General features: G+C 39.0%; 2 protein-coding genes across 3 annotated transcripts in view; one reads left to right on the top strand and one right to left on the bottom strand.

The window, feature by feature from the left end:
* The window catches only part of poll (polymerase (DNA directed), lambda), a 92290-nt gene that overhangs the window by 16612 nt on the left and 48235 nt on the right, over window positions 1-27443 (top strand). The window contains exon 1 of one of the 2 annotated variants that reach the window (XM_039734820.1): window positions 24910-25132. The exons of the other annotated variant lie outside the window; for it this stretch is intronic. The gene's annotated coding sequence lies outside the window, so the exon portion shown is untranslated. Of the gene's footprint in view, window positions 1-24909; window positions 25133-27443 lie in introns of those variants that run through there. 2 annotated transcript variants of the gene reach the window in all.
* dpcd (deleted in primary ciliary dyskinesia homolog (mouse)) lies at window positions 76-24745 on the bottom strand. The gene is made up of 6 exons (XM_039734878.1): window positions 24641-24745; window positions 23223-23303; window positions 20116-20240; window positions 16311-16444; window positions 509-611; window positions 76-358 (listed from the first exon to the last, which is right to left on the bottom strand). Exons 1-6 carry the CDS (start codon window positions 24702-24704, stop codon window positions 254-256), a joined length of 612 nt encoding a protein of 203 aa, XP_039590812.1. The 5' UTR covers window positions 24705-24745; the 3' UTR covers window positions 76-253.

Raw genomic sequence — 27443 nt, 5'->3', positions numbered from 1 at the left:
CCCAACCTACAGAAAAGACCGACCCTGAAGCCCCACATGTTTGAAGTTTCTACTCATATGAATTACTTGCACCACTTACAGTACTAATGCCATAAATAAGCATTTATTATTCCGATACAACTATAAAAAAAAAAAGCTGCAATGAATCAATGCACAAAACCACTGCTCTATTTTCAAGACAACAAAAGCAAAATGAGGACCTCAGCCGAGGATATTTCAAAGGAGTCTCTTGCTCATGTGGACTGGCATTGGCTCACTGTGTTTTACAGTCGACATCCCCATCGCTGGAACCTTTCATCTTCTTCAGCTCTTTCTGTAGTTCATGTTCCAAATTTAAAATCTCTCTGGGTTTCTGGTACTGCAGAAAAAAAAAGTTGTAATTTTTATTAAAATATTTTATAAGTTACTGTATATTAGGGGAATGTTAATGTAAAAATAGGCTATTTTGAGAATGTAATTTGTGAGCAGTCTCCCAGTACTTGTAACGAAGTGTGAACAAATGACTTACACTGACAATTAGCGTATTATTGGCGTGTGCATAGCTGAGGGCTGATGGATCCAGAGGCAGCTGACATCTGTCTAAATCTGGAATATGGAGCTTCTTGTAGTACCTGCGTATTAGAGCAGAAAAAGGCTGACAATTAATCATTAGTTTCTGCAGAGCATCACCATTACTTCCTTAAAAATCCCATCAAAATACAATCCAGAAACACAAGACACGTAAAATCCTCAAGTCACAAGGAAATGCCGGCATCCGTTCTAAAAATGTCAGATCTTAATAAAACACGACACTAAACAGGCAGGGCAGCCAGTCACTGGCCTGGCAAACTGAGTTTCATAGAGTGGGTATGACACCAGAGAGTGGGTATGACACCAGAGAGTGAGCATTCACTGAGAACAGGCTGCCATCACGAGTTCAGTTGTCTTGTAGGTGTATATCAATCATGACATTCAGGATACTGGGGTCTGGAGATCATCCAACATCCTGTGAGGTGGAAGATGTGCTTATGGTGTTTGGGACTCTCCGACCACTGAAAAGACAATCCGAATAATCAAGTCAAGGTGTTATGGAGCCTAAGCAACACTCTCAGCGAGGTAAGACTTGTTTCTCCTTCTGTCTCATTACTTTGCAAAATGAAATTGAAAATGTTGATTCTGTCAAGTATTTACACACGATTCTTTATGGTGGAATGAAGACACAAACGTCTTAAATTCCTCCAATTATTTATGTACCGTATATACTGTACTCAACGTTTAAGTCGGGTCTTGAAACTCAAAAAAATCAATCATAAAATCAGACCCCGACTTATACGCCTGTTCAAAAATATGACACTTTTTTTTACATCTTCTTGCCTCCTACAATCTCGTATCAATTTCTCAGACACATCAAACTTTGTTGCAGCACCACAGTTACCAATTTCTTTCGCTACTTCCACAACTCTCTCTCTCTCTCTCTCTCTCTCTCTCTCTCTCTCTCTCTCTCTCTCTCTCTCTCTCTCTCTCTCTCTCTCTCTCTCTCTCTCTCTCTCTCTCTCTCTATATATATATATATATATATATATATACTCAGCTAAAAAAGAAACGTCCTCTGACTTTCAACTGTTTTTACTTTCAGTAAACTTAATGTGTAAATATTTGTATGAACACTAAAAGAGTCAACACCATAAGACATAAACTAAAAATGTTTCACAATGTGTCCCTGAATGAAGGGAGGCTCAAAATCAAAAGTACCAGTCAGTATCTGGTGTGGCCACCAGCTGCCTGAAGTACTGCAGTCCATCTCCTCCTCATGGACTGGACCAGATTTGTCAGATCTTGCTGTGAGATGTTACCCCACTCTTCCACCAAGGCACCTGCAAGTTCCTGGACATTTCTGGGGGGAATGGCCCTAGCCCTCACCCTGCGATCCAACAGGTCCCAGACGTGCTCAATTCCTTCCAACGATAAACACGAATTCGTCCATCACCCCTGGTGAGACAAAACTGTGACTCATCAGTGAAGAGCACTTTTTGCCACTCCTGTCTGGTCCAGCGAAGGTGGGTTTGTGCCCATAGGCGGCGTTGTTGCTGGTGATGTCTGGTAAGGACCTGCCTTACAACAGGCCTACAAGCCCTCAGTCCAGCCTCTCTCAGCCTATTGCAGACAGTCTGAGCACTGATGGAGGGATTGTGTGTTCCTGGTGTGACTCGGGCAGTTGTTGTGGCCATCCTGTACCTGTCACGCAGGTGTGATATTCGGATGTACCGATTCTGTGCAGGTGTTGTTACACGTGGTCTTCCACTGCGAGGATGATCAGCTGTCCTTCCTGTCTCCCTGTAGCGCTGTCTTAGGCATCTCACAGTGCGGACATGGCAGTTTATTGCCCTAGCCACATCAGCAGTCCTCATGCCTCCCTGCAGCATGCCTAATGCACGTTCACGCAGATGAGCAGAGACCCTGGGCATCTTTCTTTGGGTGTTTTTCACAGTCGGTAGACAAGTCTTTTTAGTGTCCTGCGTTTTTAGAACTGTGACCTTAAATGCCTACTTTCTGTAAGCTGTTAAGGTCTTAACAACCATTCCACAGGTGCATGTTAATTAATTGATTATGGTTAATTGAACATGCATGGAAAACATTGTTTAAACCCTTTACAATGAAGATCTGTAAAGTTATTTGGATTTTTAAAACATTATTGTTGAAATACACAGTCCTGAAAAGGGGATGTTTCTTTTTTTGCTGAGTATATATCTCTAGATATACTAGTATATAATATATATACTGCTCAAAAAATTAAAGGAACACTTTTTAATCAGAGTATCACATCAAGTCAATGAAACATCTGGGCTATTGATCTGGTCAGTTAAGTAGCAGAGGGGGTTGTTAATCAGTTTTATCTGCTTTGGTGCACTAGAGTGGAACAATGAGATGACCCCTAAACAGGAATGGTGTAACAGGTGGAGGCCACTGACATTTTTCCCTCCTTATCTGTTTTTTTTACTAGTTTTGCATTTGGCTACAGTCAGTGTCACTACTGGTAGCATGAGGCGATACCTGGACCCTACAGAGGTTGCACAGGTAGTCCAACTTCTCCAGGACGTTACAAAAAACACAAAACAGTGCTTCAGAATAGTTTGGGTATTCCGGTGTGGTCACGTAGGCACAATACATAGTGTGCTCCGTGGTTCCTCTTTCAGGTAGGCTATATCATATCATAATCTCTTGGACCAATAGTGTGAGATTTCGGAATTCGACTTATACGACTGACATTATAAAATACTAGAAATTAAATGGTAAAATCAAGCCCCGACTTAACTGTGGGAGAACTTAAATGCGAGTATATACCGTATTTCTTTCCTTTTCAATTACGTATGAAAATTTGACTGGTGCTGCCATTTTGAATTTTAATTCCTGGATTTGGCTGAATGTGTGTTCTTAAAATGTGTTGTTTAAACAGTACTAGGCATTTAGCATCTTTTGAAACGTGTACTTGCTAATCACGCTGCTTAGTCTGGGGTCAGAATTTATAAAACCTGCATACCCACAAACAGAGGGTCAAAATGTGTATACACAACTTTCCATGCAAAAGTTGTGAGTTATAAAAGAAAACTTGACTGGATAACTTGTGTATATTTACAGCAATTCCAACATTTCGGAGTCATTTGTGGAAAATGACGACGCCACTAAACAAGTTGGGAAATACAGCCAAACAAGCTAAATGACGACTCGCACGTACAACAGTTTGGATCAGAGAGTATTTGTTTGAATGTTCGTTGAAATGACAAGCTTATTATACCTCAAAAGTGATAAATATGAAGCACAGACTCAATTTCATGTCCTGTTTCAGCCAGCCAATCCTACTTATTTGCACTAAAGAACTTACTTTGTTTTTCTGTCAGTTTATATCGCCTATTCTCCTGGAAGTAGCCAACAGGTCAGTAATATCTCAGCCAAGCTTCAGCTCCACCATGCCCATTAAACCAACTGATGAGGTGCTAAATTCACTTTCTGTACAGCTTGGGTGCACGTACATAAAACATTTTTTTTCCAACAAAAAAAGGAAATTTGCAGCAGTGAATGGTTTGCCTAACATAATCAAGCAATTGACGGCACTCATATTGCAATAAGGGCATCTGGCACAAATGAAGCTGCCTTTGTTAACTGTAAGCAGTGCCATTCCATTGACACACCAGTCCTCTGTGATGCCATGATGAGACTGACAAGCGTCATAGCTTAGTGGCCTGGCCCAACCCCAATTCACTTATTTTGAGGTGAAGTAGCATTGGAAGACGACTTTGCTGATGGTGCTGCTATAAGGTAACTGGCTGAACCCTCAGTGTGTCACATGGCCAATACTATTCATTGCTAAGACGCTGGTGCTGTACGTCTTTCCCTGACCCCCGAGTACACAGAGGAGAGGTGTTATGATGCTCTTCTATGCTCTGTTGTGACTCAATGCATTAGGTGGGACGCTGCTGTACCAGCCAGTCTGCGCATTGCGAGGTTCATTAGTATAGGCCATAGGTGGTTGTTTCATGGTGGCTACCAGCAGGTTTTGAGGCACATTGACGTATGCACATTTACAAGATGATTGTAATTTATAAGGAGTAAACTGCATAGAAATCGGAGTACATTAGGTTTTATAAATCTAATTTTTTTTTTTGCTGTACACATTTTCAGACTCTAATCCATAGAAAGTTTTTAAAATGATTATACACAAAATATACTAACATTCAACTTACTGATTTACTGCTTGTGGACAGCATTAGCAACATTTTGTCATTCTCTGAATCACTTTGACTGAAGTAAAGCTGAACGCGCAGCTCACAAGAGAAACTTGACCAATTCGCTTCTCCAATAAAATAGTTAACTTCATGCATTAAGGGCTGGGTTCGCTGGAGCCTATCCCATCATTCTCAGAGTCAAAGCTGGGCTGAACTTTGGCCATCACATGAACAGACTCGCTGATGCTGAGGTAATTTCGATGCATCGATCAGCCTAGCCATGTATCTTCACATGTGGGGTGTGCAAAGGGAAGAATACTGGAGAGTAGAATAAAAAACAATTCTGAGTTTTTGTTTGGTGGTAAAAGAATACAGAAAGAGTGGCCAACCGTTGTCACAGTGGTCCACAAGAAAATGATCAGACAAGTTTGATGCATTGAATGGATTGTTGTATCAAACATCTTGGGTAAGGCAGCAAAATCCCATCACTTACACCTACTGAGGATGTCACTTATACATGCCAAAGAACTGGCAATGGAATAAGTCCCTGGACTGTCAGTTTCACAGTTTTCTGCTCCATGGGGACAGAAAGATCAGAATTCAAATCTTTGGTTAGGGTGCAATTGTATGAAACAACCCCAAGGGAAAAACCAACAGCTAGACTTGAGTAGTTCAGGTCAGGATTAGACCTTTTCAAGTTTGGGTGCAGTTTACACCTTTTGACTCAATAATAATAATCTGTAGGCCTAGTGCACATGTGAAGCCTGCTCAGGGCGGCTCAAGATCAGGTTACATGCTGAACAGTAGCTGCGTCGCTCATCTGATCCTGGAGCAAGTCCTAGTATAAACACGACTACCGGGAAAACCTGGGCCAGTAGACTGACCAGGCCTTATCTCCCATGAAAATAGCCTTAAGTTTAATAATTGTAACAACAGTGAGGCCACCACGGTTTATATAAAGACAGCTAAAGAGCAAGTAAGAGTTTGGTGTTTGGAGGTACGGCCTACAATGTATTTGTAATTTAACTCTCAATTAGCTGGGAAGAAGCAGAGCAACTTTACTAACTGGTGAGTTTACATGGGGCCCTGTGGTGCAGCCAAGAGGATTTAAAGGAATTAACTAAAAAGACATATGTGTAGTTGTGTATACTTACGGATAATCCATTGTCAATTCCCTCCTCCTTCTCCTCTCTATAGTAGATTCTATGGATATACCACAACCAAGCTGATGCTTTTTCAATATGCTTGGCTGAAATTCCTCATAAATTCCAGACCCAACAAGACTTGAAAGCCTCCACTTTCTAAGCCCCATGTCATTAGCCTGCCTAAATGCTAATGGATTTTTTTTTTCTTCAACTTTCCCCCCAAAATGAATCACTATGATAACTTTTTATGTCATTGAGGAACAGAGGAGTAGCAGTTTCCTTCTAGAAAAAGTAAACCTGTAAATATATATACCTCACAATGACTAAGCAATGATAGTGCTTAAAAACAGGCAGTAAGGCACTATATAAAAGATATATACTGTAGATGGTTATAACATGAACAGTGCGATATCAACAGTAATAAATGACACACCATATCAAATCTGAATATGCTTGAATGGGAAGGAAAGTACAATTATTACACAAAATCAGAATTTAAAATTGGCAGATATGGAGTGACTAATGACAGATTTGTTGATAGAAATGGAAGGCACTATACAAAAGATATGTTAATGATAGAAAAACATGAAAAGCACCAGATAAAAATGGCATACAAAACAAACTTGTGAAATGGATATGCGTAAAAGATGACCTAAAGATATGAAGCATACAACATGAAAAGACAAGTGGAGGTGCTGTACAAAATCTGAATGGATGACGCCTGGACGAGAGAAAGCATTTTTAAAAATGGACTAGCGACTGGGATCCCGATTGAATTGGGCTACAAATTCTACGTTTGTGAAATCCATACTTTCTCTGCAAAGAATTATTTGTTTTTTTAAGTCCTTGAAATGATTTTGTTATCATGGCACTGATTTGTGCTTAAAATAGACCTTTTCGGCCCATGTAATGAAGAGCTTCCTGTTTAAACGGGGCTGCGAGACGTGAACTCAGTTCTTCGGCGCACCTCATTTGATTTTTTCCGGCAAACAAATTTTCAAAACAAACCGTATTTTACAATTCTAATTGAGTCGGAGTAATGATTATGTTGCCGTGGTCATTTTAGATCCGAGATCGGCGTAAATTTAAACAGTGACCGTTGTTAATACCCAGCCGTCATTACTCAGTTTGCCAATAGATGTCAGAAGGATGGATGCCAAAACCGAACTGCCCAAAGATAGATTTCAACGTACCAAGCAAATGGTGATACGCTCTAAATTACTTACGATTCCGGAGATGTCGAAGGGTTTAAGTCAGTCGACGATGTTAGTCCTGGAAAGTACGCCCCACCAAAGCAACGTTCCAAAAACCAACCGAACTTACTGTCATCTACTCGAACCAACACCGACTTACTATACTCGGCCATCCAGCGGCATCACTGAAACATTCGAACATTCTTAGCCAATCATGCAATACAGCATCCATGTTTGTCACATTATGTTCTAACTACAGAGGCAGAGCCCCATTGCATGGTTCTGACTTGTACTGAGTTGAGGTATTGATGCAAACACCATACATACGGATAGTATCAATTTATATATAAGGATGGATGGACATTTTCAATAAAAAGTTTGCTTTTTTTACAAATTTAAAAGTTGGAATGTATCATGGTTAGAAGTTACCTGCCCAGAACAAAAAATATGGTTTTCAATACTAGAATGAGTCCCTGGGTCTGCAATGTTTTCACTGTTTTTCTTATAGAGAGAGAGGTTAGGAACACGCGCCGTTAACACATTGACGCACCCACCACATGACAAACCAACTCAGGACCTCGGATTAGGACCCGAGTGCAGCCATGCGACAGGTGACACCTCAGCACCACACTAGCTCGGATGGAATGAAACAGTGTGAGGTTTTTGATGGTGGCTGGAGTGCCAATTCTGCCACCAACCCCCAGGTTTTCCCTGTAAGTTGGAGGGCCTACATGCAGGGCTGGATGCAGGTTAAAGTCATACCCAGGATGGGGCAATTGCAGGTTAAGGGCCTTACTCAAGGGCCCGACAAAGTAGAGTCACTTTTGGCATTTTATAGAATTCGGACCAGCATCCTTCCCATTGCCAGTGCAGATCCCTGGCCTCAGAGCCACCACTCTGCCCTGTTTTTCTTATAGGACATTTCTAAAAAAACTAACAGTCAATGAACAGTAGTATCAGGGTGGGAAAATGATGGGGTTACTAAACTCAAAAAATACACTCGTTTTGCTGGACTAAAAATAAAAATTAATCTAAAGGTTTGAGCACCAAGGCACCAGCAGTGAAATTATACCACGGCTATTCTACAAACCGTTCAAAACGTTCATATTTAGCACAGATGCACCCTTTTTTGTAATAGTGCTAAACATTTACTAGACATGAATGGTGCTGTAAGACGAATACAGTACACATTAAAAGCATTACATAAAATATTAACAGAGACAGAAGCAGGGCGCTATATTAAAGAAGAATTTGACAGACAGGAGGAGTGATTATTGGTACAATGACTGATGCATATAAAAGGTACTGCATACAAAGATCTGGCTAGAGAAGGATACAAAGGGAACCATTTAAAAACAGAGAAGTTAAGATGATACATTCAATTTCAATTTCAGCTTCATATGTAGAGAAAAGCCAAGCAAAACAACACCTTTTATTGGCTATAATCTTTTTAGTTAGCCAATAAAAGGTGTCGTTTTGCTTGGCTTTTCTCTACATTCATAATGGCTAACACAGTACAACACCCTAGTAGTACAGCTTGATATGTGAAAATCGACAGGTGGAAGTGAATTGGGCACCCACAACACACAGTCACTGGCTTGCTACTCATGACCATGCTGATTTGCAAGTTTATACAGTGTACCTTTAATTTTATTTTATCAAATGTATACTTGCCTGGATGAGATGGCACACTGAACTGTTACCACAAGTAAATCCTGCACTTTAAACTTTGGCCATTGTGCAAGGACTCTTTCCAATTTTATCCAGCCAAATGATCAGAAGTAAAAGGATTTTCTTGTGTTGTCAGACCCGTTCATGGCCGTGACATATGAGCATAAGAGGAGACCATTCAGTCCATCAAGCTCTTTCAATTAGCTAATAGTTAAGCTGTCCCAACATCTCAGCCACATCCTTCATTAAAGGTTGTCAAGGTTTCTAATTCAACTCCTCTTCTCAGTAGTTTGTTCCAGACTCCTACATCAATTTGAGTAAAGAAGTACATCCTGCCTTCAGTCCTAAATGTACTTCCCCTTAAAATCGACTGGTGTCCTTGCATATTTGACTCACCATTTAGTCAAATACATTTGGCTGGATTTACTTTATTGATGCCTTCGGGAATTTTAAAGACCTGGATTAGGTCCCCACATGGTCTCCTCTTCCCGAGGCTAATCAGGTTTAACAGTCTGAGCCTGCCACAGTTGATCGTGCCCTTTAGTCCTTCCCAGGTTGCTCTCCAGATGTGGTCTCACTATTGAGTATTGTAAAGCCCAAGCACAGCATCCCACAGTTTCTATGATCTAACCTAACATTTTATTTGCCTTTTTAATTGCTTCTGTGCAGTGCTTAGACACTGAGAACAATGTGGCAATATAAACCCCTTTGTTCTGGAGTGTCTTCTTGTTGAGATTATTGAGGCTTTGAGTCAGTCCCATCTGGGTCAGACTATTCTTTCCACAAGATTCCCTTATGATGATCTGACAGGTACAGCATACGTTTATCATTCACAGGAAGCACATTAACAAACTGCTCTGAAACCTCAGAGAGAGGGATCTAGTAGAGCAGGCGTGGGTGAGAAGGCTAAAAGTGGCTCACAAGTCCGCTGTTAAATACAGACAATGTGGCCGTGTCTAGAACTGAGTCAGTCCATCGTCTGCTGAATCTGCATGTCAGTCCACGGAAGCTATCAGCTTACATCCCAGAAGATACCGTATATACTCACGAATAAGTTCTCCCGTGGAGAAGTTGGGACTTGATTTTATAGTATAATTTCTGGTATTTTATAATGCTGGTCATATAAGTCGAATGCGGAAAACTCACGCTATTGGTACAAGAGATTATGATATGCTAACGCCCACCTGAGAGAGTAACCACGGACGGAGCACACGGCCTTTTTACTATGTATTGTGCCTATGTGACCACACGGTAATACCTGAACTATTCTGAAGAGACGTTGGCACTGATTTGTATTTTTTGTATCTCACACCCTCATACACCTTTATCGTAAGAGCATCCCTTATCTACAATGGAGCATTCGATCAGAAGAAAAAATAAAAAAAAATTGGTAACTGCGCTGCTGCAACAAAATTCAATGCGTCTGAGAAACTGATGTGAGATTGGAGACAAAAAAAAAAATGTGTAAGTGTCATATTTGTGAATGGCTGTATAAGTCGTGGTCTGATTTTATGATTGATTTTTCGGGTTTCAAGACCCGATTTATATGGTAATTTTAAAAAATGGCATTTTGAACTACAGTAGGAGAAGGAGAAATGAACTTTAGTATCCTGAAGAATGCCAAACTTTAATTGATAATTTATGTGAAGCAAACTACAACACTGACAGCATATCTACATGTAACTTTTATATTGAGGCAGAGCAGCAGTAATAATAATAATAAAAAAAAAATCAAGGGTACACCAAAGCAGTAGATGCAAACTCAGTATGTGGGCTGCAAACAAGAAATACTACACTATTTAAAAAAAAAAAAAAAAAAAGACTTCCCAAACATGTGAAAGAACTCAATAATAGCTTTACTGTACAATAAAACACAAAAGCACCTACACTGCACTTTTTCTCACGCTCTTAAGAGCCCAGGTCCAACATGCATCAGGTACCTCAGATTAAAAATTTACTCTTAAGTACCTGTAAATTCTGAGGAGGATGTCAATTTCATCCTGTTTTTATGAATAAAAGCTACATCTCGAGAGTCGAGTCTGATATTTAGGCCATCTTACACGCTCTCCTGAATCGGGGAGCCCCCACCTCTGCAGCCAGTCATCTATTCACCCATCCATGTTGTGCACCTGCTTTCTGCTGGCTGGGGTCACCTGGGAGGAGTGGCAGAGTGACGGGGCACAAACGTACTGGCACTTAGTCTGACCGCTTGTTAGTGTTGAAGTGGAAGAAAGCCAGGGATGAATTAAGTAGCTTGCCAATGTATTTGGTTCCTGTCACAGTAAATACCATTTATAGGTGGCACGTGAACAATAACAGTGTAACAGAAAAGAGGCACTTTGAGACACAGTGCTTGCCGTGTGTTATTAATCTGTACATTATGTTTTCATTCCTAACAAACTAAAAAGCTGAAATTTGTCACATTTAAAAACTCTAATTTTGACACCCAAGATTTTTCAGTATTTTTCTGGCAGTAGATGATGTGTACTAAAGCCTCACCTGAAATCATGAAAAAGGAGCATCAGAGGCTCTGCCTGCCCTCCATGGCCCTATCAGTTTAGGAAAAATGAGCACCACTGGGTTATGTGCCCCAGTTTATTTCCTCCAATTGATGAGATTTTCCTACAACTCAAAATTCAAACAGACTGGGTCCAACATCCCAAAATACAACTTTACAAGAAAAAAGAAAATATAACAAACACACACACACCACATCTGGAACCTTCTAATACCATATTCTGCTGTGGCTGACCATAAAAAAGATGCAAGCAACTGAAGAATATTTGTATTTCGCAGTGGAGACTCTGCCAAGGGTATGCAATTTCACTGACATTATGGCGCGTGTTGTTGATTATCTGTTTATCCATCCATATCCTGAACTTGCTTAATCCTGCGCTGGCCTTGTCTTAAGTCCAGCAGTATCCCAGGCAGCATCTGACACATGGCACAAGGTGCCAGGCCATAGCAGGGGGCATGGGCAGGATCCTGCCCTGTGCCCACTGCTACCAGGGTAGGCTTTAGTCCACAGCTCTGAACCAGATTAAACAGATTTCAGAATGTTATGTTGTTGCTCATTAAATATTGAGTTTAATGGCACCCCAACAAAGTCATTTGAGTCACAGCTTAGTCCATGTTTTGGTAGACAGACTTGAGATAACTTGGAAAGCAGAGACTGTACTTGCAACTGGCACATTTTGCCAGTTCAGAATCCCCAGGCAACTTAACATGCATGCCTTTGGGTAGATGTGGGAGAAAAGCCCAGGCAGACATGGGGAGAACAAGCAAGCAAAAAACAAATTCAGGGTGGCAGAAGGTTGAGGCGTATTCTGGCAGCATTCTGCACAAGGAAGGAAACCCACCTTGTACAGATCACCAGTCCACCACAGGGCCCATTCTTACACACACATAAATTGACTCTCACTGTTATTAGTAACTCCGTTAAGGATGGCTGCAGGTGTGAATTCAACCAACCAACATGATTTTCATATTGTTGTGGAGGACAGTAATGGCTGATGGATTTAATTCTAAAAAATGTACTAATCCGAAAACAACTGGCCTAACTCTGCCATGGCCCAGTACTACCCAATCTTGTAAAATAACCCTGGCTCTGTCCAGAGGTCTAAGAAATCAGCATCCAAAACAGAGGGACTAGACAAGCACCAAGTAATAAACAAAACAAAGTCAAAGCCAAAAGGCAACCTTGTCTTCTCATGCTAACAGTTAATCTAGCGTTTGAAACAGCAGTTGGAGAACGATGGATCATAAAGTATTAAGCTAAAAGACAGATGCTGCAAAAATGACCAAGGACCAGACCTGGAAACTCCTGCTTTAAGTCTATTACAAATGTATTTTTTGGTAAAGATTTAATTGTGAAAATGTCAATAGAAAAATTAGTCATAAACCAGTTAAATAATCATATATTAGCAATTAATTATAAATATTAAATTTTAAAATATTTTGGCAATATTCATATAAAATTCACAAACCCATTTAATAGTGTAATTAAAAGTGGACAAATAATCATATACCGACTTACCCACATGCAGACCCAAAGCTGTACTTGACTTTGAAAGCAGAGTGACATGAAGGAGGCACCACAAACAAGTACAACTGTGTAAAACTTACCGTTAACATTTTCCAAAAGTGTTCAATCTGTATTTTATACAGTGCCTTTGACATGGACCACCATCACAAAGGAGTGCAATGTACAGTAAAAAAGAACACTAGATAGTATTGCACAATATAGGAAGTCACAATGAAACAAATGACCCCATTTTATTTGTATCTTTCCGTAACAAACACCATTGTAAGGCTAGGTAGCACTATGGATCTGCACTTGTATTCATGTACAGTATATTTTTTACAGTTGGCGCACCAGCAGATTAAGTCCCATCTTTGGCCACTACAGCATACTGTTGGCAAGTGGAAGAAAAAAAAAACTCCTGAAGCTAAAATGTCCTGGCATCAAATGAGAAGCCAAAGCAATGAATGTGCATAGGAGTCAATTTAACGAAAATCTTGATGGACAGCCACCGTCAATACCACACTAACAAATAAGTGCATTATGAAAGAATTGAACACAAGGATATCCAATTATCCATTGTCAAATGTGCTCACCCAGTGCAGTGTAGTGAAAGCCAGTGTCTATCCTGGCATCACAGGTGCCTGACACACCTGGACAGGGTGCCAGTCCACTGCAGGGTATGCTTACAGTACATACACTCGCCACCCGATCAGCTATCCTGGCCCAACTAACCTAACACAGATCTTTAGGAGGTGGAAGGAGAAAGGAATACCTGAAGAAAAGCTAATGCCAATATTTTATTTTCAACCCAGGACTCAAGATCTGTGAAACATGAGTGCTAACCACTGTGCCACTATGCTGGCCTGAATACAAGGAAAACAGATGTAATAATCATGACTTGTAAAGACACCGGAATAAACTAGAAAGAGAGAAAAGAGTTAACCAAAGATCAAGAAATATCAATAATAATGAATGACATCAAAATTAAACTGGCTAAATAGTGTACCTCATTATTTGAGTTCATGCATACAGAGTATTTTTTTCAATCCAGACCTGCTTATTCAAACACTGGTTATCTAAGAGCTAAAGTGAATACTGCCAATCCTGGATGAAGTGCCAGTAAATGTAGGACATACATTTTGGGGTGGAGTGGTGGCTCTGAAGCTAAGGATCTGCGCTGGTATCCCGAAGGTTGCCGGTTCGAATCCTTGTCACTGCCAAAAGAGATCCTACTCTGCTGGGCCCTTGAGCAAGACCCTTAACCTGTAATTGCTCCAGGGGCGCTGTACAATGGCTGACCCTGCGCTCTGACCCCAAGAGGTATGCGAAAACTAACAAATTCCTAATACAAGAAATTGTACATGGCGAAATAAAGAACAAAAAAAAAAAAATAATCCAGTCAAGTCAATTTAAAGTCACCGGGAGCAAAACCAAGAATTCAAAGTGATCTAGCTGTAAATGTTACTAATTAATAAAGTTAACCATTCAAAATTACGAGAAGGCCGATCTTGGAAGTGAATTGCAAAAACAGAGCTGCAAAATGCTGAAGCTTTGCATAGCACATCTGGAGTAACACAATGCCAAAATCAGCGCGTTTAAAATTAAACAACCATTCTTTTACATTCAAATTTCAGCTTTGGTCTTCGATTAAGACAATTTTTAAATAAATTCGAATTGCATTCGATGAAGCAGGATATAAACACGCATTTAAGCGTCAAGGTGGCAGCACCAACCACTGAGCCATCATACCACTCCATACAGACATGGATCAACCAGAAAAGGTTATGTGTGAGGAATTAAACACGGCTAAATGCACAGCTACTGTATGCTTCACTGTATCTGATAGTAATGTACTGAATTTAAGAATAAATTATTAAACAGTTGTTTCAAAAGGTCAAAACAGGCAGCTAGTTTTCATTTTATTCTTAAAAATTTCTATGAGTAGGCAGCAAAACCTAGAGATAATGTCACATGCAAAAACAGTCAGCATGAAACTAAACTCCATTTCAAGGACATTCATGAAATGCTGATGAGGCAGCTGGCTTAGCATCTTTGACACGCCAAGTTGCTAATGTATTCCCTAGTCAGGCACTACGGTATATATAAACCTGCAGAGGGGAAAAAAATCACTAGAAACAAATAATTTAACAGAGGGAAACAGTATCCACTGCGTTAACTGCCAAGATAATCTGATGAAATGGAAGAATACCTTTAAATTACCATGGCTGCTGCACACCGGCCTCTTCCCACACTGGCACAACAAGCAGTTTTGCAGATGATCAACAGTTTTCCCAGACAATGCATACACATATGATAAGGGATGCATCACCATTAGATTTTTTTATTTTTGAATTGTCTGTACTCACCACTTTCAACTCATCTTTCCATTGCCTAGACATCACATTTACCTTTGTTAATGCTGACACCTACAGGTTATGTTTCAAATCACAGCAACAAATGCACAAGAAGCACATAAATGATTTATTTATAAAATAATTTCCTACAAAATAACTGTGTAGAGTAATAGTTTCTATATAGGATGCTCTTTGGACATAGCAGTAAGTAAGAAGAGACCAAAGGGGGAAGACTTGGTAGTCCTGGTAAAGTCAGATGTCTGAAGATTAGAGCTAACCATAGAGTATCTTGGTCTGCGAGTAAAATGAACAGCTGTTCTTTTTCATTTAAGACACGGGTATATGTCTGTATTGGAGGGCTAGATTTTACTGAATAAAATGTCTACTTCCTATAAACACACAATACTTGATGATAAGTATTTTACAAGTCTAAGTTATTTCTTCACAAACATGGTATATATGCATTTACCACACAAAACTGTTCTAAAGTGCTTTGTATAAAGTTGAAAAAATATCTTACCTACTCAGGCATATTAAAATGAAGGGTATGCCTGAAAAATGGATGTACTGTATTTGTTAAGTTTTAAAAGTTTTCCTCCATGCCCCTCCTCCATAGACTGCAATGTAAAGTGCCAGTGTGGGTAAGATTTTTTATTTTTTTTTTAATGAAGCGATTTATTTTTGAACACATTTTCAGGTGGCATACATATATAGAATGTTTGCAAAGAATTATATTTTGACTTGAGAAATGCAGAACTTATCCTGTTTTACCCAGGGTCATTGTTTGAATGTTCTCTGATTGTAATGGCATGATTTTCTTCTCCAAAATTCTGACAACAAAATGTGCCACAACTGTAAACGAACGCATAGCTTCCATTCCAAGAATACTTATCCTTTAAAATGTTTCCATAATCAATCATAGAAACACCAAATAAGAAAACAAGAGAGTGGCAAGGCAAACAACATTTCTGCTTCACGTGTTGCAGACATGATCCAAGTTCAAGCCTAGTCTAGGCCATGTGCATCCCACTATCCAGACATATGCTATAGTGATTAATGGCGATAGCATGAATGAATGGCAGGGAGTAAGCGTGTCCTGCAATGATCAGCCATCCTGCTCAGAACTGGAGCTTTCGTTGTGCTCTGTGGTTTATCCTCACAGCTAAAAAAGTAGGGGCGGAAAATTAATAGATTGATAATAAAACAGAATAAAAATAAATTACTTTTTATTGGAGGTGCGCACAATGCAGCAGCGTTCTGTAGGCTCCACAGACAGATTATAGACTTCTTTAGAGTAGGGCAGGTTTCGAATTCTCCATTGGAAACAGGTCTTTGTATCTTTCCTCATTACCACAGGCTATAAAAAGAACACAGCATTAATGTATAATTATTATTTTAAATATTAGCATGTTGTAAAATCAGCTCTTTTTTGATGCTAAAATGTTTTACTTTCCACAGATTTTTTTAATAATGTTAATATCCACATAATTTCTCAACTAAAAATGAGCACTGGCATTTTAAGAAACAGAATTTACAAACCCTCTTATCCTATTGGCACACCCATCCAGCCTTAATTAAGCAGAACGACCATTTAATGTCACTTCTTGGCCACAATGTGCTCCATTAAATGTATGCAGAGTGGTCTCCTCTTGAGTGCAGGAAAACAACAGGGTGCCTCAACTAATCACAATCACCTCAGCTTATGTCAGTTAAAGGCAAATTACATCTTACAGGATTTGGAGCAGAGTTACAACTGCCTTTATAAATTGGATAAATGCTGGTTGTCGCAGTGGCACTAGAAAGAAAAAGTGTGATAAGAAGCATGAAATTTGGGAGCACGTTCATATGAACATGAAGTGCTCTGGCACGTTATAAATTAGGGCCATCTCTCTCTGTCAGGTCTCCTTACTTCTAGAGCAGACAAGATTTTTAAAATTTTGCGTACAAGAAACTCGGCTGAAATGGCTTATTCGGCTTCAGCATTTACATTTTGTGCCCTGAAAAAAAATGTTATTGTGAAAATATCATGTAAATGAACTAGGGCTGAACAATTAATTGGTTTTAATTTGAAACCAATGCAAATCATAAAGTCTGCTATTTAGGATATATGTTTTTCAGAGTTTCTGAACAATAGAAAAAATGTAACATTGCTCATCGAATGCAATTCGAATTTATTTAAAAATAGTCTTAATCGAAGACCAAAGCTGAAATTTGAATGTAAAAGAATGGTTGCTTAATTTTAAACGCGCTGATTTTGGCATTGTGTTACTCCAGATGTGCTATGCAAAGCTTCAGCATTTAGCAGCTCTGTTTTTGCAATTCACTTCCAAGATCGGCCTTCTCGTAATTTTGAATGGTTAACTTTATTAATTAGTAATATTTCCAAACCTTTTTTTCCCTCCCCCTTGCTCTGCTCTGCTCTTTGATCCACATTTCACACCTGTCGCTGTGAGCAGATAAAATGTATATACTGAACATACTTGAACATCTACAAAGAATCAAACAGGCGATTTTTGATTGATATGTGCCTTACTGGTAAATATGCTCACATATTATACCCAAACTGGTTAATTAACACAGACAGTAACTCTGCATTTTCTTCGGCAGGAGGTTGTGCGTACATCGAAAGTCACCAATGTGGACTGTAAATAATTTCAAAGCACAACACATCAATTTTAAAAAATTACATTATAGATATTGCAAAATGCCAGACATTGACCCTGCTCCTTAATCATGTAATTATCTACCTGATACTTCACCAGAAGTGCCTCATATTGGTAATAAAATTCAGCTATCAAACAGTATGAGCAAAGGCACTGAACAGAGTAGGACTTAATAACGTGCCAAGTTCGTAGATGATCTGGGCATGGACAATCTTAACAGGGTTGTACAGAGGAAGCTCCACATGGGGCATGTTTGTAGTTTGATCTCTTTTTGTGTTTAGCTGCACGTGTTTCGTGTGTTGCACAGCCTCCACTTTTTTGCCTCGTACATATGTGCTGTCTGGCTTGGTAATGCACTATTCTGATGTCCACTGTGTTAATAATATAGTCTGTATCATTTAACATTCTAAATACTGCAGTGCATTTCTTGGCTGGTTTTATTATTATTTTTTAGGCATCAGCTTAATGCTGTTCTTTGGCTAATTTTGTTTTGTGGCATATATGCAAGAGATTTGTTCAGGTGATGTGAACTTGTCTGCTGCTCAAAGTGGCACCGACCTCTGGTTACAAATCATCTCTTTAAACTAGAGCTTGATTGATTAACATGTCAGCATCTCTGCTGTTCATTTATTTTGAAATCAGTGCTTTGTCTCTCTTATTATAAAAAAAAAAAATCTTGCGAGGGAGATGAGACGTGATATTCTCGGAAGACACTTTGACGTCCCACGAGACAAAATGACTGCTGCTGTACAAGCTTTTCAATGATTGATGCACAGCGCGACAAACAAACACGCAGCTCGCCATCAACACGCCAGCAGCTGATCCGACTGCATCTCCTTAGCGTGCAATAAGCTCCCCCCTTCACAACATGAGCAGCATTATACGTCCCGTGAGAAAGAGATTTAACCACGCCTGGGGCCAGAAATTAAGGACAAAGAGTTGATGACGAAGTAGAACTTTGTAAAGAATTCAAAAACATTGGTGCGATACACATGCAGAGCAGGTTAGATATGATGGAAGTACAAAAATTTCAAAGTCTCAAAAATAGTTTAGGAAAGATCGCATTACCGCAAACAAATGGAAATTAATACTCGGTGAAATAAACAGAACAGCAAAAAGAGATCGAATATATTGTTCGTATTTAAACTTTAAGTCAGAGATTTACAGATCGTCTAATTGGTGTTGTCATCAGGGAAAAGTAGTGTTTCTTCCTAATGAAGAGGCGTATCCGCGAGAATTAAAGATTTGTTGTTTGGTGAAAGTGTAATCCAGATACGCTAGCAGCAGAGACGTGAAGTGGCTGGCACATAGCGCTGGCCGGGGGGTGAGGGTGGGCGAGCAAAGCGAGCAGGGGACAAAGCCCCCTAGTTGTTTTAAAAATTAAAAAAAATGTACATTTTATGGATGTATTCTGTTCTTTGGCATAAAATTCTGGTTAAAGTTTAAATTTTGTTGAAAGATTATTTGACTTTATGTGCAGCAGACCTGTCCATGTTTACTATTTCTTTACCTGTTCCTCTAAAAACAGGTATTAGGCCATCTCTGCCAACTCCAATAAAATTCTGTCCTCCAAGAAATGATTGGTTCTTATTGCCAGAAACCAAGGTGTAGAGAACTCCATGATACATAGACTGCTTATGCCACCTTTTAAGATACCACACACTTCATCTCCAGCTTATGGATTAATTACTCAGGTACCTGTATTGACTGTCAACTGAGTGTGAAAACACAGAGTGGCCACATGGACACTACTTGAGGACAGCATATTAACTGATGAAAACAAATTAAAAAAATTAACACCCATATTCTAGATATGAATAAAAGGATCATATTTTGTAAACAAGTGGAAACAACACACCGCTTTTACCCATTATAAATTGAAGCATCAAGTATATCCAATATATATTTTTTGTGTTTATATTAGCATTTGGTATAGGCTATGTAACCTTGCACATCATGATTCTGGAAGTTTGGTAAACTGCTCAGTGGTCTGAGTTACACAACACTGTGAAGAGAATTATTGATGCTTTTTGGTTGCCAAGTGTTCTATAAATCACAGATAAACTAATGCCAGATAGTGATTTAAGATGACACAAGAAACTAAAAGGCCTTTAGACTTCACTTGGAAATGACATTATGGCCATATCTAAAGAAAGATAAATAATTTAATTTGGAATGGATACAGATGACTTAATGCCTACTTTCTTAACAACTGCAGGGCAAAATGCATCATATAACTTTGTTTCTAAACAGAAAATAGTCAAGCCTTTAAAAATCTAAGACATTAGTCTAGAACCTAAACTCTTGAGGAACAATCTAGAATGTATGAGTCGTTTACATTAAAGAGCAGCAGTTTGTTACTTACGTTGCCACTGCTTTCTTTTATTAGTTGTGGCTCCAGGGCCTCCAGTGTAGGAGGGGAGGGTTCCCCAACCTCTATTTGCCATTGACCAACTGCACCAATAGAAGTCTTCGACCTCCATTTTCTTACTAAAGACAAAAATTAAGCAAAATGTAATCTAAAACAAGAAATAAAAAAAGAAATCCTACTGTAGTGTTTGCTTATTTTACCCGCGCCTTTGTGGGATTTTTCTGACATCTGAAAAGATATGCATGTTAGGGCAACTGGAAACTCTACACTGAGCTGGCATAAGTGAATGTGGGGGTGTGCAAGTATGCCAAGTGATGGACTGGTATCCTTTCCAGGGTTGGTTCTTGAATGGGGTCGTCTTGCAGACCATTTTAAACTGGTTAAATCTGCCTAAAAAGCAATAAAATAACTTCAAAAAATTTTATTACCTCTGAAATGAAGTAAATGTGATGTCAATTTTCAATGGTTTACATGTTGCCTTTGTAATAGTAATGCGTGTTCAGTGTTCACCAAATCATAGAAAATACAGTCATAGTAGCACTAAAACAAGACGTCAGTCACATGTCTGGTTCGCATACAGAACAGTCACTCAGAATCTGCCTCAACTTCAACTTGTTTGCAGGCCAGACACACAGGGGAACGCTCTGAATGTTCCTGGCAAACTGGAAGTTTGTACTGGGAGCAAGCAACAGCGTCATTTCTTAGCTACATTTGCTGCATCTCCACAGGGCTGTTTCTTCATCAATATTTGTTTCCTCATCACTTGACACAGTGTCACTTCCATCATCATTGTCCTCTTCAATCCGACAACTCCTTCATTATTTCAGCCAGGGCTTCACTTGCATTGAATTTCTTTGTTGGTCGTTTACTCATTGTTCATAAACACATCAACTGGACTTGCTCCTCAACAAACTATACACCAGCAATGTCTCAGGCAGGACTAAGAAAATCTAAACCAAAGAAAATACAAATTTAAATAGAAATTTCAAATATAAAACGAAGCAAAAACGCTCATACAAAAATGATTTGTTTCCATGAAATTTGGGATTGAATCTCAGAGACCCCCAACTACTTTGTGCTACTGAAGCACTTATTTCTACTAAGCTATTGAGAAGCGGATTCCGGCACATTTTTCCAAGATAACACAAAATGAAAAGTCAGAAAATTTCATGGCCGTCGTCAGTGCAGGATTTACGTATAAGCTACACAAGCTATAGCTTAGGGCCCCCAAAACAAATTGTCTGAGTGAGCAATTGTTATATATACTTAAATATGCTATGTATATTCCATGTGCTGGTAATTCCCTGAATCTTGTTGGTAGAGCAGCAGTTGACTGTTGTTTAGATGCAGTAAACTTTTTTGGAATTGTTCAAGAAATATATCATTTCTTTTCATCATCTACACATAGATGGGCAGTACTGTTGTCATTCTTCAAAGATGATTCAAAAGTTCCAAAGTCTTTGTCAAAGACTAGATGGGAAGCACATTCAATGGCCACAAGTGCAGTACTTGATAGTTATGATGGAATAATTTCTGCATTGCATCAGCTGCATATTGATACTACAGAGAAAGGCGAAACAAGAAATCAAGCCATAAACATTTTGAATAAAATGGAGGAGTTTGAATTTATGGTTATGTTATATTTATGGAGTTATTTGCTGGATGAATTTCACAAGACTAGTCAATCACGGCAAGACCCCAAATTAGTCTAGATGTATGTAGGAAATTGTATGCTTCACTTTCGGATTTTGTTAAAGGTTCCAGGGATATGTTCGATCATTTTGAAGAAAAAGCAAAGGAAAAATTGCCTGATGTTGATTATAAGAAAAGCAGTTATAGAAGAAGGCTTATCAATAATGATGAAGATGATGCTTTAGAGAACCTTAGGCCAAGAGACAAGTTCAGAATTAAAACATTTATACCTGTGATGGATGCATTAGAGTCAAGTCTGGCACAGAGGGCCTCAATATACAATGGTGCTGCAAAAAATTTTTCATTCCTAACAAAATTAGAAGCTACAGAAGAAGAGATTTGTGAAGGAGTTAGTGCTTTATGCCAAACATATCCTGAAGATGTGGACATGAATCTTGTAGGAGAAGTCAAGCATTTTCACCAATATGTTAGACATAGTCAAGCCCATGGTTCATCGGAACAGGATAGTCTGACACATCAGGATCTGTATAGGGTAATATTTAACGATCGTGTCCAAACAGCATTCCCTAATGTAGAAGCAGTTTTGAGATTGTTTCTATGTATGATGGTTGCAAATTGCTCTGGAGAAAGATCTTTTTCTCAGCTGAAGAGAATAAAAAATGAATTTAGAACAACAATGACACAAGATAAATTACGTTCCCTCAGTCTCATGTGTATAGAAAGTGACAAACTACGCAGTTTATCATTTGATGATGTCATCTGTGATTTTGCTCTGGCAAAGGCAAGAAAGAAAATATTTTAGTTTAATATAATTCCTTAATCCTTATACCATGTTTCAAAATATTAGATAATAAATCTTTGTACATTGTGCCTTTTAAAAGAACTTTTGTTTCTCTTTACCAGAGTTTGCATTTTTAAGTTTATTATGAATAAAAATTATTTTAAGTTAGGCATTTATTATTTCACTATCTATATACTTCTTAATTGTATTTCAGTTTAAACCTCTAGGTATCGGAAAATCATATTTGGCAATTACTTAGAATATCTGGACTTATAAAGGGCCCCATGTCTCAAATAGCTTAGGGCCTTATCAAGTCTAAATCCGGCCCTGGCCGTCGTATTACCTTGAAAGGGAGAGACTTGAAAATCTGCGATTGGGGGTCTTGGAGAACCCCTCATTCATGGATTAGAGTTATGGAAATGAACTGTAAGCCACAAAATAACAAATTTACATTTCATAAGACTTGGTGTGTACATCTGAGCAAGCAATTTAGTCAGTAGCCATTCTCTGCTTAACTATATGTGTATGTTTTTCACTTACTGTATATTATTGTTTTGTATGGCACAAGTAAGTATTCAGGGTTTGTTCATCCTACAAGGTACTACATGAAAGGACGCCATATGTCTGTAAGACAAGCAATCCAACTTGGACACATATTTTCACTTACCAATAAGTTCATCTGTTTTCACGTCATACTCTTCAGCCATTTCTTTTCCATCCAAAAATAAGTAATGTACTTTCCGTATACCTGAAAGAAGATATCCACAAGTGAACAAGCTATAATTCCCAAATTATTTTAAACATAAGTGGCATATCATGCAGTTTTAAAATTTTGATGTTTTGAGTCCACCATTGGGGGCAACATCAGTGTGAAGTTTTCATGTTTGCCCTGCCTCTCCAAGAGACTTCCTCTAACACTGTCAGAGATATACACATATGGTAAACTCATAAATTGGCCCTGTGAGAGTGTAGGTGTGTGCACGATGGGCTCCTGCAATAGACTGACTCCTTGTCTAGCACTGCCAGAAAGATATCCGGCCCCGGGAAATTCTGAATTGGATTAAGTGGGTTTAAGAATGTCATATTATGCATTCTGAGATACTATGTGATGCTTATTTATACAGCTCACTGTCCTCACATATCAAATTTCTCTTTGTTGTTCAGAATTTTGGAGCAAATGTGACAAGAAAATAAGAAATAAACAGATAGGGAACTTTATTATGTTCATCACTTTGTACACTTTGCTATCTGATGTAACTGCACATCTTGCATGTTACTAATACACATTTAAGGCTACTGTATACCATTAAATAGAAAAAAAAAGTCTTAAAATGACTTAGAAGTACCTCCAGAGAAAGCTTGATGTGATTACTATGAAACCACTTCTTAAAAAACACGGGTGGAATGACAGATACCTCACCGTAAAATAAAACATGGGTACTATATACTGTATACCTGTCGAGTTCATTATCATGTGTACAGTAAACAGTACAATGTAATTTCCTGCTTGCATATCATCTCAGAAAATACAATACCAACAAAAAGACAAAAAAAGAATGCAACACTGGCAAATCAATTCAAGATTATGCAATTTATTGCGAACTTTACAAAGTATGAGGTAATTAAAAGTTCGTACATAACTGACACTTGTTTTCGACACCAAATGTTCTCGACGTAAAATCTAATTCTTAAACCAAACTAATATATTGTGGAGTCGTGTTGGGAATCCAGAGCCTATCCAACTCCATAACATTATGAGTTAAATTTGAAGTGGCATTCCAAATGAAAAATGTATATTATGAGAAATATTTAACTGTTCAAAGATTTGCCACTTTCTTTGAAGGAGAACATGCGGTTGTCCGGCCTGAAGTGAACAGCATAAAAATATCGATAAGTGGCTAGCCATCCTAACGCATGTATTTATTTAAGTATATATAAAGGCTTAATTTAATAAACTGTTAACAAGAAGCTCAACACATTGTCATGCGCGCTTGGCTGTGCTCAAATCATTTCCACGACTACTTAAGAAATTCGTATACTTATTGACTCAATGCATCGTGTTTTCTTTTAAGAGATAAAACTCACCATCCTGGATCAACGCTGTTTTTTTCGCAGCTTTCAGCGCTTCCAGCCAGTTCTGCACCGCCATATTGGAAAAGCAGGGTTGCGACCTCGACGCCGGAATCGTCGTCATGGTTACCATGAAACTGCATTAATAATTTATTATTTTTGTTTGGATTTTTAAAAAATACAATAATAAATAGGCCTAGAGGCTTACTGCTACAGCTACATATTGTGTCGAAGTCGACAACAGGAGTAAACCACCACTTGTTTTACGGTCCAGTGGTCAGGGTGCCCCGGAAGTTATACTTTTTAAAGCTCACGTCTGTTTGGAGGTTGTTTACAAGAAGTACGCGTGTGGCTGTTTGAGTTTGACAACGGCCACTTCTGTTATGAAAGAGCCGGTCGCTTTTTATTTACTTCTAGTGAGAAAACTAAGATCTCTGCTGCTTTTCTGTTTATTTTAACGTGTGTTATTTGTCACCGAAGCTGTTTTTTTAAGTTTGGGAGACACAGGTAAGGTGATGATATAAATATAAAATGGCAAATCTCTGCAAAGCCTTAAGTGTTTTGTGTACTTGGATGAGATCAAGATGAGTCAAAAGATATTTAAATGGTGAAATAAAGGAAGAGTGGCAGCGGTTAGTAATAAACGAGATAGTGTGGAGTAGTGGTTAAGGTGTTGAACTTCAAACTGAGATTGGGGGTTCCGATCCTTCCACTGATACCGTGTGACCATGAGCAAGTCACTTCACCTGCTCCTTGTTCCATACAGAATATAAAATGAATGAAACCGATTGTGTTTCTGAAGTGATGTAACTCCTTCGGATATGCGTCAGCCTACTAAATAAATGTGAACCCCGACGCCTATGGATTCAGTGCGCTCGCATGGCCCTCGTCTATGTGGAGTCTGACGCGCTCCCCGTGTCTGCTCAGGTTTTTCATCGCTAGGTTACTCAGCGTAAAGGATTGTGGGTGTGCGCGCAAGTTGACCCACTGATGGACGGGCACATTTGTTTATTACTTTGCTCTCAGTTTAGGTGTATAATAGGCTCTGGCCCCTGTCCATCCCGAATTGGATCAAGTTGGTAATAAATCAGTAGGGAGAGAACCATTGTGCGTTTAAAGTAGGTTTCAGTTCTGAATTCTCGTATTTTTCTAGGTTTTGATTAAACATTACCCGTTGGCAGTGGCAATGTAAAGTTGCCGACCGTTTAAATTTCCAAGACATCTCCCATTTCAACTACACGTTTCAAGTATCTGGAATTGTTTTTAGATGCAGGAAGGCGATCACACCACATTCATTAATTTATTGTCTGAAATGAGTACATTTTCATTAAACCAGCAAAATCAACCAGCCTTGGGCAGAAATTAAGCCGGGACTGGACACCATGTTTGCAAGTCACAGACTACTTGGCCTTGATCATCTTAACAACACATCTTTTACTGGAAGAAGTCAGTAGAGTTAAACTCACAAAAGCCCCTTGCAGCACATACACACTTCAGTCAGGAGGTAGCCAGTGCAGAATCAAACTAAGGTCTAAGTAGCCACGAGTCAGCAGCACATTTACATGCCTCTCCAGTCATAGAAATGTTTCGCACGTGTTTTATAGAGGCCCAGATGTGAAATATCAATATTTTGTCTGTGTGGCATAGTGGAAAGGCAGTTGGCCATTAAAGCAACAAAGGTACTGCTCCAGTCTTTGACATGCTGTTGGACCCCGCACTGCAGCTGTAAAAATTATATATTATCATCTCTGCCTGGGATAAACTATGGAACAGTAACAACAATAATAATGTCAGATAAACAGGCTGGATACAGCTTATTGGAATTTCATGTTCTTCATTTATACTAGGGGGCTCGCTTCGCTCACCAACCACCCCCCTGGCCTGCACTACGCGCCAGCCACTTCACGTCTCTGCTGCTCATGTTGTGAAGAGGAGGAGACATGGTCACTCTCCGAAAACCCCTCTTAAATGGTGATACAATGGGAAACAAATTGTTTTTCTCCTTTTTTTTTTTTTACCTCATCTTTCCTCAATCAGCTGCTGGCTTGTTGCTGCTGCCGTGCCACGTGATCTGCATCACGTAGCTCGATTCACTCCTGAAAGAGACTTATGTTTCTTTGAAGTGTCTGAATAACGTTTCTGTCTCTAAAATCTCCTGTGTATCTGTGCAACTCTGTGACCCAAGCGTGACCGAGTACGTGGATTTCACTTTCACCAAACAATAAATCTTTTAATTTTCGCGGATACGCCTCTTCTTTATGAAGAAACACTACTTTTCCCTGATAACAACACAAATTATGTGATCTGCAAGTCTCCGACTTAAAGTTTAAATCCGAACAATATATTCGATCTCTTTTCGCTATTCCGTTATTTCACCGAGTAATAATTTCCATTTGTTTGCGCTAAAGTGAACTTTACTATAATTTTTTTGAGACTTCTGAATTTTCATACTTCCATTAATTCTAATCTGCTCTGCATGTGTATCGCACCAATGTTTTTGAATTCTTAAGACATTCTACTTTGTCATCTACTCTTTGTCTTTTATTTCCGGCCCCAGTTGTGGTTAAATCTCTTGGCCCAAAGTCTCCTCTCACAGGATGTCACATCTTGTCCCAAAATTTTTTTTAATATAATAGAGAGATATGACACCAAGTCTAAAAAGGGGGGCAGTGCCCTTAATTATTCTGTATAAGAATATTTATTGTGTATATATTACTCTGTAACGGGAGTAAATGGGCCAATGAAGACGCTCCTATACCTCTGCTCTATTCCTATTTCCTTCAGAATCAGTAATTGAACTTTTTGAGCTGGATCTGGC

Source organism: Polypterus senegalus, chromosome 1, assembly GCF_016835505.1.
Source record: "Polypterus senegalus isolate Bchr_013 chromosome 1, ASM1683550v1, whole genome shotgun sequence".
Classification (NCBI taxonomy): Eukaryota; Metazoa; Chordata; class Cladistia; order Polypteriformes; family Polypteridae; genus Polypterus; species Polypterus senegalus.
The sequence above is the reverse complement of the archived record's forward strand: the minus strand, read 5'-3'. Positions and strand labels throughout refer to the sequence as shown.